Here is a 20,074-nt window from a genome sequence, read left to right as displayed (position 1 = left end):
ATTGGTTTTGGATTTAATATAATTGCCCCTTTAAATCCAGTGGCTGAAACATAGCATCTTTGAAAAACTATGCTTAGTAAATTTAACCCCATGACGCTCTCCAGTGTGAATAAACGTTTTGTACACTTTTAGTATGGTGATTTGAGGTTAAAGCAACTATTCACTGCATATCAGACATATCTTTAAACACCCAGTTAACGAGTTTAAATGTATCCAAACATCTTACATACTGTCAGAGTATGGCAGTGATTATCTAAATACGTGTGATGTTACAAATGCCTTTTTTATACTGAATCAACTTCAGATTTTAGTTTGTTTCTCCCCCCAAAATATGTTTTATGATAATGAAAAGCACTGAATGGCCTACTGGCTGTATGACATCCATGCACCTGATAGCATGAATCCCACATTATTTAAACTAGACACAATACTTGGACACAGTAGATGCAGTCATTTAGACTGAAGCAATATTAAGAATGGATGTGCATTATATAAGAACCAGTAACAAGGTATTGGTTCCAGACAGTTTCAATAAAGCATGGAAAGGCCTGAAGCGTATAATGCTCTGTAATAATACACTACCATACCTTTTTATAGCTGATAGTTATGGCCTCATTGCAATGCTATGGAATATACACATTATACGGCGATTCAAGTTGATGCCTTAACCATCTGTGTGCCAGAATAGACTGCACTGCAATATCGCTTGTTGCCTCAGGAAATCTGACCTATGCACTATGTAATGCTGCCCTGCCTGCGCTTTCCTGCCGCACTCCTGCACCTCTGCTCTAGCTGTCTCTTTTGTTTTTCAACAACATACTGAATCGCTCTCTTTCCCCCACTTTCCAGGTCCTCACGCTAATAACAGCAGTGGGAACTCTGAGTCCAGCCTACCAAACATGACCAGGTCTCTTCTACTGGTGGATCAGCTCATAGACTTGTAAACTGCACACATTGCTAGCAAAAATCCCCCCTTTCCCCCCCCCCCCCCCACAGAGGAGTAACCCTACATATTTATATATAGATAGGTAGATATATGTACATCTCTTTATTTTTTATTTCGACCTTCTGTGCACATCAGTATAGTGTGGATCTGCTAAGGAGCCTCTGGCTGACTCTTAATACATATCCTTGCCGACTTTAACGTCTTGTACAAACTGCTTCCGTCTTAAGCGATAGAAAAGATCTGTGTTGTGGATGAACTGTGCGGAATAGAAGACTGTGCGACAGGTGGGGTGACGGAGGAGTCCCGTGTGCTTAAGCTGTGGAGATATAAAAGCTTTGTGTTTCTTGTATCCCAACCTTCCTCTTAAAGACTCTACTCATCAACTGACCTCGATGGTTGATACGTTTTTATGTTCCAGCCTCTTATCAGCATTTCCAGGATGGATATATTGTTCTAAGCTCTGGGTTTTCAGCAAACAAAGAAAAAACATTCCCCACACGCAACTCTCCTTTCGCTGTCCTGAGATATGGGTGTAATTGCCACAGTGCGTAAAGAGAACAGTACGATGTTGCCTGGTAGTATAGCATGCATTGATAGAGATGGCAGCGATGATGGAAGACTTGCAGAGTGAATCACATTCAGTACCTGAATTATTGAGTTGGCTTCTTTGTGTGTGTTGTAATAACGCCGTGATTTGCATCGATTTTCCCGGCATCTTTTAAAATAGTAAATTTTATTCAGTGCAAATCTTGGCATGGGTTCATATATTTTCTAACCCAACCTTTTAATAATAATAATTGCTGTTTTAAAAGCTGCTTGGGAAAACCGTGCTGTTCAATAAATCAGGCCCACTTCTTAGGATGCAGAATACGGAAGGTATATATTGGCTTGGAAATATTTTAACCGTTTTAGTGATTACACTGCTGGGCCACAACAGGGAACTGAATGGAAGCCGTCCTGTTCCGCATAATGAACCTGTTTATACGGAGAAATGAAAAGACACCTGCAATGTTAGCAGACAACTGTCTTCTGTCATGTGACTGTGCAATATTGTCATGAAGGAAAATGATAAGTTCTTGTCTGGCTGCTAATAATCGGATCAGGTGACAGTTGCATAATATTAATTGGGGTAAGAAGAAATCATTAGTAAATTATATTTTACAGTAAGACGGGAAGAGGCAATATTTAAAATTAAAATAGTTAAAGTAAAGAATTCAGTAAACATAACCGCGGCTGTGTGTGCTAATAAGGGACACGTATGAGGTGGGTAATGTTAAAACAGAGTTCTCATTCTCAGAGCAGTTATCTGATTATTCATTGCTCACTACTATAGCTTGCTATGCATTCCGGATTTTCATGCAAGCGTAGGGTACGTCATAAAACGCTTGACCTAAGTATTAGTTACGTACAGCATAACGTGAAGACTAAAGTTGTGGCACCTAAATATTTGTGCAGCAACACATTTACTTATGAAACGGATACCGCTATCCTGCATCCTACCAATGAAGCATGAGCCTCTTTATATATCTTTAGCTGTAAGTTTTGGGTTTTGCATATGTGACACAAGATTGCCTGTTGTGCTTTATATCAAACAATTGGTAAGTAGTACAAAGATTGGAAAGTAGCAAACAAACTATAAAGCAAAGAAACGGACATCACTGCATCTCTGATTTATATATCAGCGTAAAAAAAAAAAAATTGCATTGCCAGAAGAATTAAGTCCCCAATATTTGTTTTTACACCGATTTTCTGTATTTTAAAATAAAATACAAAAACTTTATTTTATTTTATTTATTTTATTTTTTTTTGGGGGGGGGGGTAAATTGTTAAACATACAAACAGGGATACTTGTCTAATAACATTGCAAAACTCCTACAAAGTGTCAAATGTGGGTTTCACCATCTGTGACAAATCTTACCATTGGCCTCGGTGTCGCCGCCCTGCATGTCGGATAAATTTTGTCTGACCCCATACTCTTCTTTCTATTTTATTTTTTGTTATGAAAAGAGAAGTATTTAAATATGTATCTGTGTGTGTGTGTGTGTGTGTGTGTGTGTGTGTGTGTGTGTGTGTGTCATGCAAGGGTCAGCGTAATCTCTATTTGTGCAGATGTCTGTGAGAGAGTTTCTAATATATCTGTATGATACACAAGTGATATTAATGTATGTATGTATGTATAAAAAAAAATCTGTATGATCAATGAGTTCTGATGTCATCGCTTATAACCAGTGAGTTCTGATGTCATCACTTCAGTGTTCACTAGGGAAGCTTGCATATTATAAGGAGTAATGCACCCCCTACTGTAAAACATAACAGACGTAAGTCACCATGGATTTATACGGCACAGGACTCAGCGACCTGTAATCTAAATATCATATACAGCAGGGAGTGGATGATACCATATATATTGTACGCTAAAAGGTACACATATGGCTGGAGTGGCATGTGTCTGAATGTCTGCCATGTGCTGGAATTTGATGTATGTAAATAAAATAATGCCTTCTAAGAGCCCTTTCACACGTGCAGAAACGTGTGTTTTAAATTATGTGTTAATTAAAACATTATGACAAATGCACACTCGACAGTGCAATGTGAGAACGTAGGTTTTTGAACTTGTCTCCTAAATGAAGGCGTTAGGCACTTACGCTGCCAAACTAAAATAATAAGTTCAAGATCCCTTAAATATGCACATTTAGCAAATTCACACGTTTATCACACAGATGTATTACATTGGAATTCAGGCTTAATGCATGTTTTGGAACATGTGGAAGGGCTCTAAGTTTGTGGGGACCCCTCTATAACAAATTTCTACCTGTGTCCAACATGCCTATCTTCCTTTATTGTTCTATATTATATTGGGGGAGGGGGAAGTGTTCTCATCCCGGGAGCTTTGATCATTACTGTAGGAACTAATCCTTTAGTGAAGTGGTTGGTAGAATTTTCACTTGTGTATATATAAATATATAAATATATTTTAGTCCATGCTCCTCCTTCTCCTGTTCAGATTCTCCAGTTCCTTCCTGAGTTTTCCATAAAAAGAAGTAGAGATGAAGATAAGATGGCCAATGTGGCAATACAACCTGCACATTTCCTGATTGTATAGTAGAATCCGATCTATTTCTGTGAATTAAAGTATTTTAAACAATGGTTTCTGGGCTCAGATTTCACTTGCTGTTCAATGAGTTTTGATACGCTTCACTTGTAGGGGAAATTGTAAAACACGTCACAGCACAGCATTGCGATTCCACAAGAAAGGCTTAGCCAAAGAGAAAGATCCATGTTTGGGATCAGATGGAGTTTATCCGCCAGAAATGCTATTACTATATTAACTTCATATACATGCTGTATGTAGGCTTCCAGGTGCCTCTTTTGAGGTTTAAAAGACAGTTTGGTTTTCATGGCCCGGTGTCATCAGTAGCTGATTTTACTTATATACAATGAAGACATTTTGTGGTCTGGGGCAATTTTCATGAAAATGCACACGCCCCCGCTGTCTTATGTGGGACAGTCCTGATTCCAGGGCAGTTGGGATGTATTCCACTACTGGATGAACCTTTTAATGCCACCCATACTGTACTTGTGACTGGTGGGCACTGCATTAATGGAGTGTTTTTAAGGAAGGGGGAAGACTCAGCACATTGGAATCACTGTACATGCCGTAACAAGGTGTGGCCATGCTATGTAGTGTGGTCATGTTTGTAACATTGACATGTCTCACGGTTGTTTGGTTATGCTATCCCAATTCCAATAGAAAAAGCCAAAAAGAGGATTCAGAAAATTCAGTGGGATCAGTATTTAATGAATAGTAGCCAAAAAGTGCCCCAGGATGTCATGGGTTACTAGTGATTTGATAGGACAGCAGTTTCATTTATATTGGTTCAAAGTGGACCTCTCCAATGTGTAGACTGCATTTGCATCTACAAAAAACAAGATGGCTACTATGAAACCTAGGGTTTTCCACACTCCGCCATTACAGTCCAGGTTTTAAGGATATCCATTATTGAGCACAGGTGACTTAATTAGTACCTCAGTCAATTTGATTTAATCATTTGGACTCAAACATGGAAATCTTTAAACCGTGGACTGTAATGGCAGCGCTTGGGAAACCGATGTAACCTATAGGACAACAAGTTAATTTTCAAGGAAATTGTTCTCTGTATTACATAACATAATGCTGATATTTTTGTTCGCAGTATTGGACCTGCAAAAAGAGACACAGGGGGGTATTCAGATTTGGACGCAGATCTTGCTTCCGCAGCAACATCTGGTTTTGTGTATATATCTCTGACTCATGCACAAGGGGCCTGATTCATGTTTGTAAGTAAAAAAGCAAGCGCGTAGGCAAGACTATGCCGCACTGCAGCTGGGGCAGATGTAACGTGTGTATTCAAACTGAAATCTAAACTGCATTGTAAAAAATAAAGCTAACATTTGTGGGCTACATGCAAAAGCAGAAGTATTTATCCTGCACAGAAACAATATAACCCACCCAAATCTATCTCTCTGCACATGCTACATCTGCCCCACCTGCAGTGCAACATGGTATTGCACAGTTGATTTTATTTGCTTTAATTACAAACATGAATCCAGCCTAATATCCGCAAACATAAAAACATCACCAGAAACAGTGCCGTTTCTTGCGGTGGGCGAGCCATGCAACCGCACGGGGCTCCCGCCGCGGCACTTCCTGAGCACTTTCAAACCCCCCTCACCTCTCCTCCCGAGTGCCCAGCTCGGGGGGCGGGGTTTCGCGGAATGACGTGTTTGCGTCGTGACGTCACGACGCAATCGCGTCATTCCGCGAAACCCCGCCCCCCGAGCTGGGCACTCGGGAGAAGGGGGAGCCAAGCCGGCCAGCGCTGCGCAGACGAGGGAGAGGCGGCTGAAGAGCGGGAAGAACCGCTTCAAATGTAAGTCAGCCCCTCTCTCTCTCCCTCCCCCCCCCCCCCACCACCTGCCGTACTGTGTAAAATGGGGACACTTGTCTGCCGGAATATGTAAAATGGGGACGCTTGCCTGCCGGAATGTGTAAATTGGGGACACCTGTCTGCCGTAATATGTAAAATGGGGACTCTTGTCTGTCGGAATGTGTAAAATGGGGACACTTGCCTGCCGGAATGTGTAAAATGGGGACACTTGCCTGCCGTAATGTGTAAAATGGGCACACTTGCCTGCCGGAATGTGTAAAATAGGGGCACGTGCCTGCCGCAATGTGTAAAATGGGGTCACTTGCCTGTCATGCTGTGTAAAATGGGGGCACGTGCCTGCCGCAATGTGTAAAATGGGGACACTTTGCTGGCGCAATGTGTAAAATGGGGACACTTGCCTGTTGTACTGTGTAAAATGGGGGCACGTGCCTGCCGCAGTGTGTAAAATGGGGACACTTTGCTGCCGCAGTGTGTAAAATGGGGACACTTGCCTGTTGTACTGTGTAAAATGGGGACACTTGCCTGCCGCAATGTGTAAAATGGGGGCACGTGCCTGCCGCAATGTGTAAAATGGGGACACTTGCCTACCGTGCTGTGTAAAATGGGGACACTTTCCTGCCGCAATGTGTAAAATGGGGACACTTGCCTGCCATGCTGTGTAAAATGGGGGCACGTGCCTGCCGCAATGTGTAAAATGGGGACACTTGCCTGTTGTACTGTGTAAAATGGGGGCACGTGCCTGCCGCAATGTGTAAAATGGGGACACTTTCCATCCGCAATGTGTAAAATGGGGGCACGTGCCTACCGTGCTGTGTAAAATGGGGACACTTGCCTACCGTGCTGTGTAAAATGGGGACACTTGCTTGCTGTAATGTGTAAAATGAGGACTTTTTTTTTTTTTTATCCTGTGGTGATGAGATCAGATGAGGCCACGCCCATCTTAACAAAGCCACACCCATTTTAACAAGGTCATGCCCCCTTGCATACTTTTCCTCTTTATATCTATGGGGGGGGGGGGGGGGGCGCATTTTTTCTTATGTGAATGGGGGGGGGGGGGGGGGCATTTTTTAATCTCGCACTGGGATCCAAATTGGCTAGAAACGGCCCTGACCAGAAACTTGGCCACTGTGTTAATGTGTGTTCCAATTTTTTCCCCCAGCCTGCAATTGCATATTTTATTTCCATTTTGTCTTGTGTAATATTTAAATTACATTACTTAAATTGCTTGTATAGTTGTTTACAATGTTGTCTACATGAAAAGGCATATTCCGTTGAGAATGATCAGAGGCCAGTCACTGCAATTTAAGAGTGTACAAAAATCCATTTGTAAACAGAAAAAATGTGTACAGATGGCGCTTCAATTCAAAGGTGCTGCAATCCCCCAGCCGGGAAGGTCATCAATTTCCCAAAAAGTTCAGTCTTAGTTCTATAGTTTTGCTGAGTTGCGCTCCCTGGGTTACTACGGGTAATGTCTCTTTGTTCAGAAAGGGGAAATTCTCATCTACAGATGGCTTATCAGCAGTACTTCCTTGTTCCAATATTACACGATGTCCTCAAAAAAAGATTTTGTATATAGTGAAGTACCGTAGGGATCAAAAAGGGTTTACAGAAATTTCAATCACATATAAAATATAATATAGAGCAGAAAAACTTCAATCCACCTAAATGTGGCGGACCTACGTACCAGAATTAGTGGTACGTAGGTCCGCCACATTTAGGTGGATTGAAGTTTTTCTGCTCTATATTATATTTTATATGTGATTGAAATTTCTGTAAACCCTTTTTGATCCCTACGGTACTTCACTATATACAAATTCTTTTTTTGAGGACATCGTGTAATATTGGAACAAGGAAGTACTGCTGATAAGCCATCTGTAGATGAGAATTTCCCCTTTCTGAACAAAGAGACATTACCCGTAGTAACCCAGGGAGCGCACCTCAGCAAAACTATAGAACTAAAAATCCATTTGTGTTGCTGATTAAAAAGTGCTGTATTGTCCCCTGGTAACCCGGCAGCGTTTCCTAGTCATTAGACTATCTTGTGCCAATAAGTGAAGTATTACTGCATCTAGCCGCAGCATCGGGTAGATAATTGTGGCTCATGCTTATTTATTTATTTTAACTCTTGGATCCGCACAGCTATTCCCATTTGTGTGTCCCAGTTGCCATCTTCCCTGACACTTTAAGCCTTGCATGTGCCTGTCTAGCCAGGAACAAATGGCGTAGATATGAACACATGATGTCACAAAAGAAGAAACTGCTTTGCAGTGCGCCGCCACAATATCTGTTGTTAAGTGGCTCCATAAGGTGGTGGTGTTTGGGTTGTACGTGTATACAGGTTGAGTCTCCCTTATCCAAAATGCTTGGGACCAGAGGTATTTTGGATATCGGATTTTTCCGTATTTTGGAATAATTGCATCCTATAATGAGATATCATGGTGATGGGACCTAAATCTAAGCACAGAATGCATTTATGTTTCATATACACCTTATACACACAGCCTGAAGGTCATTTAATACAATATTTTTTATAACTTTGTGCATTAAACAAAGTGTGTGTACATTCACACAATTCATTTATGTTTCATATACACTTTATACACACAGCCTGAGGGTCATTCAATACAATATTTTTAATAACTTTGTGTATTAAACAAAGTTTGTGTACATTGAGCCATCAAAAAACAAAGGTTTCACAATCTCACTCTCACTCAAAAAAGTCCGTATTTCGGAATATTCCGTATTTCGGAATATTTGGATATGGGATACTCAACCTGTATTTCTCTACAAGGAGGAAATGGAAAAACCAAATTTATATTGCAGATAGGTAGTAAAATGTGTTAAATATAAAAAGTAGAGACACAGTATACTAGGTTATTATCAGGGCATAGCCAGGTAAAGGTAAGCAGTGCCACTGAAAGAAGCTTAGAGATTGCTGGGCAAGGGGCACCTCTCTTCTGTCACATCATTCTTTCACAACTCTTTCTTATCTTCTGTATCCCAATATTACTAACCTGCTATTCATATCTTCAAGGTAAGCTGTGTTCTATGTAGTGATTTGTGAGGAGTCTTATATTGTGTACCGTATCTTCCAATGTGATTTTCCTACTATGTGGTATCTCTTTAGTTTTCAAACTTTTTATAGCCCTTTATGACTGAGCTAATAGAAGAAATAAAAATAAAAACCCAGTGATTGATTAGCCTGTGGGTTAATAGAGATCAGTTAAAATTAGGAGCCATTCCTCTCTTGAAGAATACGTCTAATTGACTCAACCATTAAAATTCTGTCATGTTTATTTTTAGCCTAAAACTCAGAGCATGACATGTGACCATGCATGACATTATGAGGACTTCTGCTCTCGACCTGTTAATGTAATTTGTTTAAAAATACTAGTAGTATTTTATAGTGTCTCTTGCGTTACCCACTTATACAACACGCATGTTTCCAGATATAGAGGGAGATATGTCAAACCTTCTAAAGGGGACAGGTGGAGCAGTTGCCAATAGCAACCAATCAACTATGTTTACAATCGTGTGTGTACTTGAGAAATTAAATCTAGAAGCTGATTAGGTGTATGGCCAACTTCTTTGCTTGATACACCTCCCCATCGATTGTAGTTGTGGTTATGTTTTTATACATTCTATTTGGTTTACATATTTAATCATTTCTTTTTTCCTGTGTAGGCCTACTGCAAGGTGCTCTGTCTATTCAAGTTAGGAATGATGGGATTGTTAAAGGTCCTGCTGATAACGCCAGTATCCTAGAGCTGAAGGCGGAGTATCCATCAAAGGGTCCATCCAGTTGCAGTTCCTTTCATAGCAGTGAAGGAGAAGGAACGGATCATGAGCCAGATCTTCTAGACTGCAGTGGCTCAAGACCACTCCTAATGGAGTCTGATGAAGAAGAAGGTTCTAAGAAAGTTAAGGATACACCATTTGCAAAACCTACTGAGGAGCTTCTGTTCAATCAGAGCTCTCATGTATTCACGCCATTAGAAAGGATGGTCCAGATGCCTGCAGGAGGCTTCACTAAAGAGGTTGATATCTTTGCCACAGCACCGTTCAGAAGTACCAGGTTGTTGCAGGATGATTCAGATATATTCACCAATGCACCATTTGTGGTCAAGTCCACATCTACTTTGAACCAGACAGAAGAACCTGATATATTTCTCAGAGCTCCTTTCACAAGAAAAATAAGTGTTGAAGATCCAGCTCCAGTTTCTCCTTCTCCAGCGCAACCATCTCTCCTAGGGCTTGAGGTGACGCCCGTGAGTAACTCTACATTCCGAAATACAGACTTGATGGTGGGTGGTAGTTCCATGAAGCCCTCATACACAACTGAAAACCTCTACGCACATTCCAGCAAAAGCATTGAGTCATCGGAAGCCTCTCTATATCAAAACACTTCTAATGACCCTCACATTGCACAGAACCACAGGATGCCTGGACATGAAACATCCCAGGAGACTGTGTTTGGGGCTGTGGTAACAAAACCATTCCGCCCTCAGTCTTTGTCCAAGTATTCTCGACACTACAGCCCTCAAGAAGAGAAGCCTATGGTTGCCCAGCCCATTGCTGCTTATAAAGTGGTGTCTCATGCTGCAAAGTCCTCAGTGGCTGGATCTGTTCCCATCAGCCCAGTGACTTACAGAACTTCGGAGATCGCAAGTACAGATCCATTTGGCTCTGCTCCCTTTCCTGCCAAAGCTGGAAGACAAAACCCATAACATGCAGCGCAGTTTGAGCTGTCTCTTACAAATACCCCACATTTAAAACCTCTCTTCGCAATGCACTTCCTGTTAATGTATTAACCCTTTCCTTGTTGCTTGGTAGCATAGTACTGCTCTTGATAGTGGCTTAATTAAAGTGTACCTGTTGCTTACCTGTGGAGGAGACGGCCATTTTGTTGTCTGTTCCAATATATTTAAGAATGCAGACAATTCATTATCTGCCACTGGCTTCTAGATTGCGATCTCCAAATGGCTGTCTTCCGGTGTTTGTAGATGACAGAAGCACTTTCATTTAACTTGTCCTTTCTTTATGAAAGCAAAGATACTGAAGCTCTATAAATGAAATACTGTAGATCCATTTTCCCCTCTACCTTTCTTAAGCCATCGGTTCATAATGGCTTTATGTGTTCATTTAATTTTTTGTTCATTTTTTTTTTTTTTAAATGGTTTTGTTTCCTGTCATTTTGTGTTTAGTTTAGGGTGTGTTTAAAAACATTAGACATTGATGTGCCTTATTTATGGAGATGATCAATTTTGTCTTGTGTGTAGTGTCTGGGGTCTTGAAGTTCCTACCAAAAACAATGGCTTCAATAAAATCTGCAGCTTATGATGGAATTAGATCCACCAGCTCCTAAAAATGTCAGAACTGATCATCTCAGCCTTAGCATTTTATTATCTTTAATTGTATATACTTTTTTTTTTCCTGTGTTTTTCCTGATCTTCTTTAGTGTTCTTCCTAACATATTACTAGCAATTGAACGGAAAGGCTGTTGAGTGTTGTTGCCCACTAATCACTCTGACCTGGCCTGCCTAACCTATATATTATGTACAGTACAACTGGTTACATTTCGGAAACTTTACATTCAGGCTTAGAAATTAATCTGCTGATTTGTGATGGGCTGTTGCAATTTAACAGTGCACTGTCATCCACCATAAGTCATCATGCAGACAGCCACTTTGTGGACTGAACCAGTGTTCTATTAATTCATTATTAACTAGGGCCTCTGAAATATTGTTCGCAAAGTACTTTACTGGTTCTTAGTAAATTGGTAGACTAAACTGGTTATCTTAGGTGAGCCAACAAAATGGCTGCCACTAGTGTGTAGGTGACAAACGTTGTATGTTATAGCATGCACTGAGTTGTACTATGTTAAGAATATCGGCTTTAGCCTTACTCTCAAAATATTGGTAGACAATCATCACTTCCCAAGAATATGCAATTGCTTATTTTAATTTTTTGCATGTCTAACACTTTGTCCCGGCCACTACTTATTCCATTTGGTCGCCTTTGCTGCGTATAACTACATATTTCCAAATCAAATGACATACCAATTTTGCTCTCTGCACGGCTTTCTTCTTGAGGACATGGGCCTCTACTGGTGATTCTTCAGAATGCAAAAATCCCCAATTATACATGACCTATTATTACATATTATTCTGGACATTTGATCTGTAAAACATACAGTATGTATTTCGTGACATGTTTTCAGCCAGCTTGTGTATCTCTAAAGGTTAAATCGGGTGGGTAGTGAATAAATAACTTTGACAAGACTGACTATGAAATTGAATCTGGCAAGATCAGAAGATGGAGTTTTGAAATTAATTAAATGCAGCTGCCATCTCAGAGCAATCACTGATTTTAGGGACTTGGTCAGCTGCAATCTCACTATTATTGGTTCAGGCCACAAAATGGCTTCCTGCACTGTGTGTAGACAACTGGAGAATTGTTATGAACACAGTTAAATCAATATTGAACTGATGATAATCCCAAAAAATCAAAATTGCAATGAAAAAAATCAGTGTTCACAGCATAGACTGTTATTACAATGTGACAAGACCTGTCACCTGAGCTTTCATCATATTGTACTGTACATTCAGGTGTAGTTATTTATTAGTCATTGGCAACACACTGTTGGTGTTAATTAATACTATGTAACCTGGCTCTGGTAATACTGTACAATATGTCATCATTTACCGCAGAGCTAGGAACTGCATTTGTTTTTGTGTACCAACGTGTAGCTCCTCTGCATTCCTCAAGGGGTAAAAATGACTTGATGGTTAACTAAGAATAAACTTTCAGTCACCTGACCAAGAAGTCTTGCCTGCTTATTTATTAGTATTCGATTATAATATCTGTACGTTTGTTTGTTTTTTACACAGTTTAACATATTGTACAAATAAAAATAAAATTTTGAAGCCTTGCTTTCAGTTATATAGTTAATTATGCTAAGGAAAAGTAGGAATTTAATACCTACCGGTAATTCCTTTTCTTGTCCGTAGTGGATACTGGGATAGTCTTATTACCATGGGGTATAGATGGGGTCCATTGGAGCCTTGGAACTTTAAAAAATCTTCAGTGTGTTCTGGCTCCTCCCCTTTGTGCCCCTCCTGCAGACTCAGTCTAGGAAAAAAGCCAGAGGAGACGGACATACTGTGAGAGGAGGGAAACGGTGAGTAAACTAACTAACACACAACAAGAGGATAGCAACGCTAACCACAACAGGAAACTAGGGACAGCAACAGTAGACCCAACCAAGAAACACACAAGAACAATGCTTATAGGAAAATAACGAAGCACAGAGGCGGGCGCCCAGTATCCCCTACGGACTACAAGAAAAGGAATTACCGGTAGGTATTAAATTCCTATTTTCTCTTAACATCCAAGGGGATACTGGGATGGTGTTAGTACCATGGGGAAGTCCCAAAGCTCCCAGACCGGGTGGGAGAGTGCTGAGACCCCTGCAAAACTGATTGACCAAACTGAAGGTCCTCAGTAGCCAAGGTATCGAACATGTGGAACTTAACAAATGTGTTTGAACCTGACCAAGTAGCCGCTCGGCATAACTGCAAAGCCAAGACACCACGGGCAGCCGCCCAGGAAGAACCCACCGACCTTGTGGAGTGGGCCTGAATAGAACTTGGCAGCGGCAAGGCTGCCGATGAGTAAGCTTGCTGGATAGTAAGGCGGATCCAACAAGCAATTGACTGCTTTGAAGCAGGACAACCAATCTTGGTAGCGTAATAGAGAACACGGACTTTGGGACTTGGACCATAGTCGAGATAACCTTTCCAGGAATCCCTTTTCTGGCTAAAATCTCCCTTTCAACTTCCATGTCGTCAAACGTAGCCATGGTAAGTCTTGATAGACGAACGGCCCTTGCAGAAGAGCTTCCTGAAGTGGCAGAGGTCAGGGCTCATCGAGGGACATGGCTAGGAGGTCAGCATACTAGGCCCTGCGTGGCCAATCCAGGACAGTCAGAATTGCTTGAACTCTTTCCCTTTTTAGAACTCTGGGAATGAGAGGAATTGGAGGAAACAAGTAGATCAACTGGTAAACCCACGGGGGCGTCAGAGCGTCAACCGCTGCAGCCTGTTGATCCCTCATCCTGGAACAGTAGCAATGCAGCTTTTTGTTGAGCTGAGAAGCCATCATGTCTAGCAGCGGGCAGCTCCACCGTTGAACCAACAGCTGAAACACTTGCGGGTGAAGGCCCCATTCCCCTGGGTGCAGATCGTGTCTGCTGAGGAAGTCTGCTTCCCAATTGTCCACTCCTGGAATGAATATGGCCGACATGGCCCTGGCATTGCGTTCCACCCAAAGACGTATCCGGGACACCTCTCGCATTGCGGCTCTGGTTTTTGTTCCTCCCTGTCGGTTTATGTAGGCCACCGCCGTGGCGTTGTCTGACTGCATCTGTATGACCTGGTGTTGATGGAGAGAAGAGGCCTGTAGAAGGGCATTGTAAATCGCCCTGAGTTCCAGAATTCCCAGTCAACTCCTCCTTACAGTCAGATTGGAGCACATGCTTCTCAAGGCTACCAACTTCCCTGAAACTGAGCCCCCTGGGTCACAGCACCCCAACCGCGGAGGCTCGCATCCGTTGTCAACAGAATCCAAGCCTGAAGTCCGAAGTGTCGACCTTCCACTAGGTGGGAGATCTGCAGACACCTTAATAGGAAAATCCATGTTTTTGGTGAAAGAGAGATTCTCTGGTGCATGTGCATATGAGACCCTGACCATTTGTCCAGCAGATCCAGCTGGAACGGACGGGCATGGATTCTTCCGTACTGAATTGCCTCATATGAGGTCACCATCTTGCCCAGTAGGTGAATGCAAAGATGCACCGAGATTTTTTGTGGTTTCAGCACGGAGCGAACCATAGACTGAATTGTTAAGGCCTTGTCCATAGGAAGGAACACTTCTTGAAATACCGTGTCCAGTATCATCCCCAGGAACTGAAGCCGCTGCAAAGATTCCAGGTGTTACTTTTGCAGATTGAGAATCCACCCGTGAGTCGTGAGGAGCCGCGTAGTCAGCTTGATGCTCTCCAACAACCGAGCCCTGGACACAGCTTTCATGAAGAGGTCGTCCAAGTACGGGACGATGTTCACTCCCATCACGTGGAGTTGTAACATCATCTCTGGCATCACCTTCGTGAACACCCTCTGTGCCATGGAGAGACCAAAACGCAAGGTCCACAACTGGAAGTGATTGTCCTGCAGAGCAAGTCTGAGGTAAGCCTAATGAGGCGGCCATATCGGATGTATCCAGGGATACCAGGAATTCCCCTTCTTCCAGGCCAGAAATCACCGCTCTCAGAAATTCCATTTTGTACTTGAACACCCGTAGGTACGGGTTTAAAGATTTGAGGTTCAAGATCAACCGTACCGAACAGTCTAGTTTCGGTACCACGAACAGGCTGGAATAAAATCCCTTGTTTCGGAGTAGAGGTGGAACTGGAACAATAACCTGCGTCCGTAGCAGTTTTTGGATGGCTTCTTGCAAGGTAACGCTTGACATAGGTGAAGCTGGTAAGTCCGATTTGAAGAATCTAGGAGGAGGGAGTGTCTGAAACTCCAACCGGTATCCTTGGGAAATTAGGTTTCTCACCCAAGGTTCCCGACAGGACTCCACCCAAACATGTCTGAAATATTGGAGGCGAGCACCTGGGGCCAACTGTCACGTGGAGGGCTTCGTTGAGGAAGAGCCTGAAGACTGCTCCAGTGATGCAGCGCCCGCTGGTCTGCGTGGTTTACCTTGACTTCCTCTAGATGCGTTAAAGGCACCCCTGGCCCTGCCCCCACGAAAGGACTGTAGAGAGGGGTGGGGGTAAGCACGTCTAGCCGTTGTAGGTGCAGATAGGTGGACTTACCTGCCGTTGCTTGTGAAATCCACTTGTTTAGTTCCTCACCAAACAAGGCCTCCCCCATAAAGGGAAGATTCTCAATTCCTCTTTTGGAATCAGCGTCCGCTGTCCACTGTCACAGCCACAGCGCCCTGACAGCCAACACAGCCATAGCCGTGGAGCATGAATTGATCAGGCTAATCTCCTTTATAGCCTCACTCATGAAGTTAGCGGAATCCTAAAGGTGTCGCAGGAGTGTGAGAAGCTCATCCTGAGGCATAGTATCAAAACCCTCAATCACATTACCAGTCCATAACAATGGCCCTTGTGATCCAACCACAAGCAATGGTGGGTTTCTGTGTGACTCCCACTGCAGTGTAAATGGATTTGAGCGTAGTTTGACCGGAAAGGTAGCAGTAGACTTAGGTTTTACATTAAAAAATGACTCTTGATCAGGTTCTGTCTCCTGATCAGGGATATTCAGGACCTCCCTAATAAAATATATAAGAGCTTCCACACCCTGTCTCCCTTATCAACCTCCACTTCCCCCTCCTCCAAATCTGTCAACTCCTCTTCAGAGTCAGATTGGAGCACATGGGACAGTGTGCGTTTCTGTGAAACTGACAGGAGATTTGAGAAGCAGGTCTGAGGTCTGAAGTGTGAACCAGAAAATCATCCATAGATTTTTTTAAACACTTAATAGAATCCAGCCATTCTGGTTCCCGTGTGCTGTTTCCATGAGAAGGGAGACTGCACTGAGGACACAACAGAGACCCCCCTGGAGTAGGGAAAAACTTTTGTGCTGCAGGACTGACATACAGTTTTCTTGCCTGACATAATGTACAGCAGAACACAGACACAGGAGCAGTGGAATAACACAGTAACCCAGAGAGCCTGGATGGAGTGAGACAGAGAGGGAAAAACAAACACACTCTTGCCTCAACAGCTAAAGCAGTGCTTTGCCGGGCAGTAACTAGAACCTTAGATAAGATAACTAGCTATAAACAGACAGTATATTGCTCCCCCTTACTACAAACCCCCTTGTACCAGATGAAGGTGCTTTACAGGGTCCTTGGAGGAGTAGCGCTTCCCTGCATGCAGCCTGGACTGTGATGCGACAAGAAATGGCGCTCTGAGCCGCTGGTCCCGATCTTCGGGAAGCCCCGCCCCGTTAATGGCGCGCTGTGTCCCTGTATTAATTTATACTAGTAATTCTCACAAACAGAAAAATGGGGTTAAAACCCCTTTACTGTGTCAGCGCCAGTATGGCTATATGCAGTGGGCACAGCAGCGCCGAGTGCCTGCCCTGCAGGCGAGCAAAACAACACCTCAGGAGCTAGCGTCCTGTCAGCGGGGATCCGGACCATTAACCATTCAAGAGGTTGGTACCAGCCTCCCCCACAACGCAGGCAGACTGGTGCCAACCAGTGCTGCCTGAAAATAACAAACTAAAATACAGTTTTTGAAGAAAACTTTCTGGAGCTCCAGAGAATGCAACCAGCTCCTTGGACACATTTGCTAAACTGAGTCTGCAAGAGGGGCATAGAGGGGAGGAGCCAACACACACTGAATAATTTTTAAAGTGCAAAGGCTCCAATGGACCCCATCTATATCCCATGGTACTAAGACCATCCCAGTATCCCCTAGGACGTTAGAGAAAAGGTAATAAATCAGACAAAATTTTCAAATTAAGGAAATGCCAACGAATACTCAAAACTATGGGGGGGGGGGGGGGGGATTGGTTTTTCCGACAGTCTGAAAGATTGCACTTTTCGACAGTTTTTAGGTCGAATGTGCATTCGACCTATTCAATGAAAGTGCCATTTCTCGATTGTCGGAAAAAAACGTCACTTGTCGGAAAACACGTGGATCAGCGAGTTACGTGTTTTTGTCGAAAACATGGCTGTTTTTTGTCCTGTTTTCACCCATTCCAATTCGACTTTAAAAAAAAGTCGGATTGGCATGTCAAAAACTGAACTAAAGTCGACGAAAATGCCTGCTAAATGAATAAGGAACTGTCTAATCCTCTCCGTCTGATCTCCCCCATTGTTGGATCAGTGTAAGAGTTCAATAATATCTACATACTGTACAGCACAGGAACTCTTTTATTTTCTTGAAACCGTTTCATAGCACTGAGCAATTCTTAATATCATTTTTTTTTTTTTTTTTTTTAACCAGATCAACATAGACATTATTAGGCATTAGTGTCCCATATGCAAAGTTACGTTTAGTCTATGCAATTTGGATTGTGAGGCTTAGAAATGGATTGTGAGGCTGGAAAAATAAGAATTTACTTACCGATAATTCTATTTCTCGTAGTCCGTAGTGGATGCTGGGGACTCCGTCAGGACCATGGGGTTTAGCGGCTCCGCAGGAGACAGGGCACAATAATAAAAGCTTTAGGATCAGGTGGTGTGCACTGGCTCCTCCCCCCATGACCCTCCTCCAAGCCTCAGTTAGGATACTGTGCCCGGACGAGCGTGCATAATAAGGAAGGATATTGAATCCCGGGTAAGACTCATACCAGCCACACCAATCACACCGTACAACCTGTGATCTGAACCCAGTTAACAGTATGATAACAACGAAGGAGCCTCTGAAAAGATGGCTCACAACAAGAATAACCCGATTTTTGTAACAATAACTATGTACAAGTATTGCAGACAATCCGCACTTGGGATGGGCGCCCAGCATCCACTACGGACTACGAGAAATAGAATTATCGGTAAGTAAATTCTTATTTTCTCTAACGTCCTAAGTGGATGCTGGGGACTCCGTCAGGACCATGGGGATTATACCAAAGCTCCCAAACGGGCGGGAGAGTGCGGATGACTCTGCAGCACCGAATGAGAGAACTCCAGATCCTCCTCAGTCAGGGTGTGCCCCTGACCAAGTAGCAGCTCGGCAAAGTTGTAAAGCCGAGACCCCTCGGACAGCCGCCCAAGATGAGCCCACTTCCTTGTGGAATGGGCTTTTACTGATTTTGGCTGTGGCAAGCCTGCCACAGAATGTGCAAGCTGAATTGTACTACAAATCCAGCGAGTAATCGTCTGCTTAGAAGCAGGAACACCCATCTTGTTGGGTGCATACAGGCTAAACAGCAAGTCAGATTTTCTGACTCCAGTCGTCCTGGAAACATATATTTTCAGGGCCCTGACAACGTCAAGTAACTTGGAGTCCTCCAAGTCCCTAGTAGCCGCAGGTACCACAATAGGTTGGTTCATGTGAAAAACAGAAAACACCTTAAGGAGAAATTGAGGACGAGTCCTCAATTCTGCCCTGTCAGAATGAAAAATTAAGTAAGGGCTTTTATATGATAAAGCCGCCCATTCTGACACACGCCTGGCTGAAGCCAGGGCTAATAGAATCTTCACCTTCCATGTGAAATATTTTAATTCCACAGTGGTGAGTGGATCAAACCAATGTGACTTTAGGAAACTCAAAACAACATTGAGATCCCAAGGTGCCACTGGGGGCACAAAAGGAGGCTGTATATGCAGTACCCCTTTTACAAACGTCTGAACTTCAGGCAGTGAAGCCAGTTCTTTCTGGAAGAAATTCGACATGGTCGAAATTTGAACCTTAATGGACCCTGATTTTAGGCCCATAGACAGTCCTGTTTTCAGGAAATGTAGGAAACGACCCAGTTGGAATTCCTCTGTAGGGACCTTCTTGGCCTCACACCACGCAACATATTTTCGCCAAATGCGGTGAAAATGTTTTGCGGTTACATCCTTCCTGGCTTCGACCAGGGTAGGGATGACTTCATCTGGAATGCCCTTTCAGGATCCGGCGTTCAACTGCCATGCCGTCAAACGCAGCCGCGGTAAGTCTTGGAACAGACAAGGCCCCTGCTGGAGCAGGTCCTCTCTTAAAGGTAGAGGCCACGGTTCTTCCGTGAGCATCTCTTGAAGTTCCGGGTACCAAGTCCTTCTTGACCCATCCGGAACCACGAGTATCGTTCTTACTCATCTCCTTCTTATGATTCTCAGTACTTTTGGTATGAGATGCATAGGAGGGAACACATACCCTGACTGGTACACCCACAGTGTTACCAGAGCGTCCACCGCTATTGCCTGAGGGTCCCTTGACCTGGCGCAATATCTGTCTAGTTTTTTGTTCAGGTGGGACGCCATCATGTCCACCTTTGGTTTTTCCCAACGGTTTACAATCATGTGGAAGACTTCCCGCTGAAGTACCCACTCTCCCGGGTGGAGGTTATGCCTGCTGAGGAAGTCTGCTTCCCAGTTTTCCACTCCCGGAATTAACACTGCTGAGAGTGTTATCACATGATTTTTCGCCCAGCGAAGAATCCTTGCAGTTTCTGCCATTTCCCTCCTGCTT

The 20,074-nt window shown here is 43.2% G+C and overlaps 1 protein-coding gene across 11 annotated transcripts in view; it reads left to right on the top strand.

Moving 5' to 3' along the window:
* Positions 1-12,706, top strand: part of AAK1 (AP2 associated kinase 1) — a 221,727-nt gene extending 209,021 nt beyond the window's left edge. For 10 of the 11 annotated variants that reach the window (XM_063932068.1, XM_063932073.1, XM_063932069.1 and 7 more), the window contains one exon: positions 9,559-12,706. In XM_063932068.1, coding sequence (XP_063788138.1) covers positions 9,559-10,601 — 1,043 coding nt within the window. In that variant the 3' untranslated portion in view covers positions 10,602-12,706. Of the gene's footprint in view, positions 1-849; positions 4,094-9,558 lie in introns of those variants that run through there. The other variant, XM_063932077.1, reaches the window with a different exon arrangement.
* The last annotated feature ends 7,368 nt before the right edge of the window (positions 12,707-20,074 follow it).

The sequence above is a fragment of the Pseudophryne corroboree genome, chromosome 6 (assembly GCF_028390025.1).
Source record: "Pseudophryne corroboree isolate aPseCor3 chromosome 6, aPseCor3.hap2, whole genome shotgun sequence".
Lineage (NCBI taxonomy): Eukaryota > Metazoa > Chordata > Amphibia > Anura > Myobatrachidae > Pseudophryne > Pseudophryne corroboree.
This window is presented reverse-complemented; position numbering and strand designations above follow the sequence as displayed.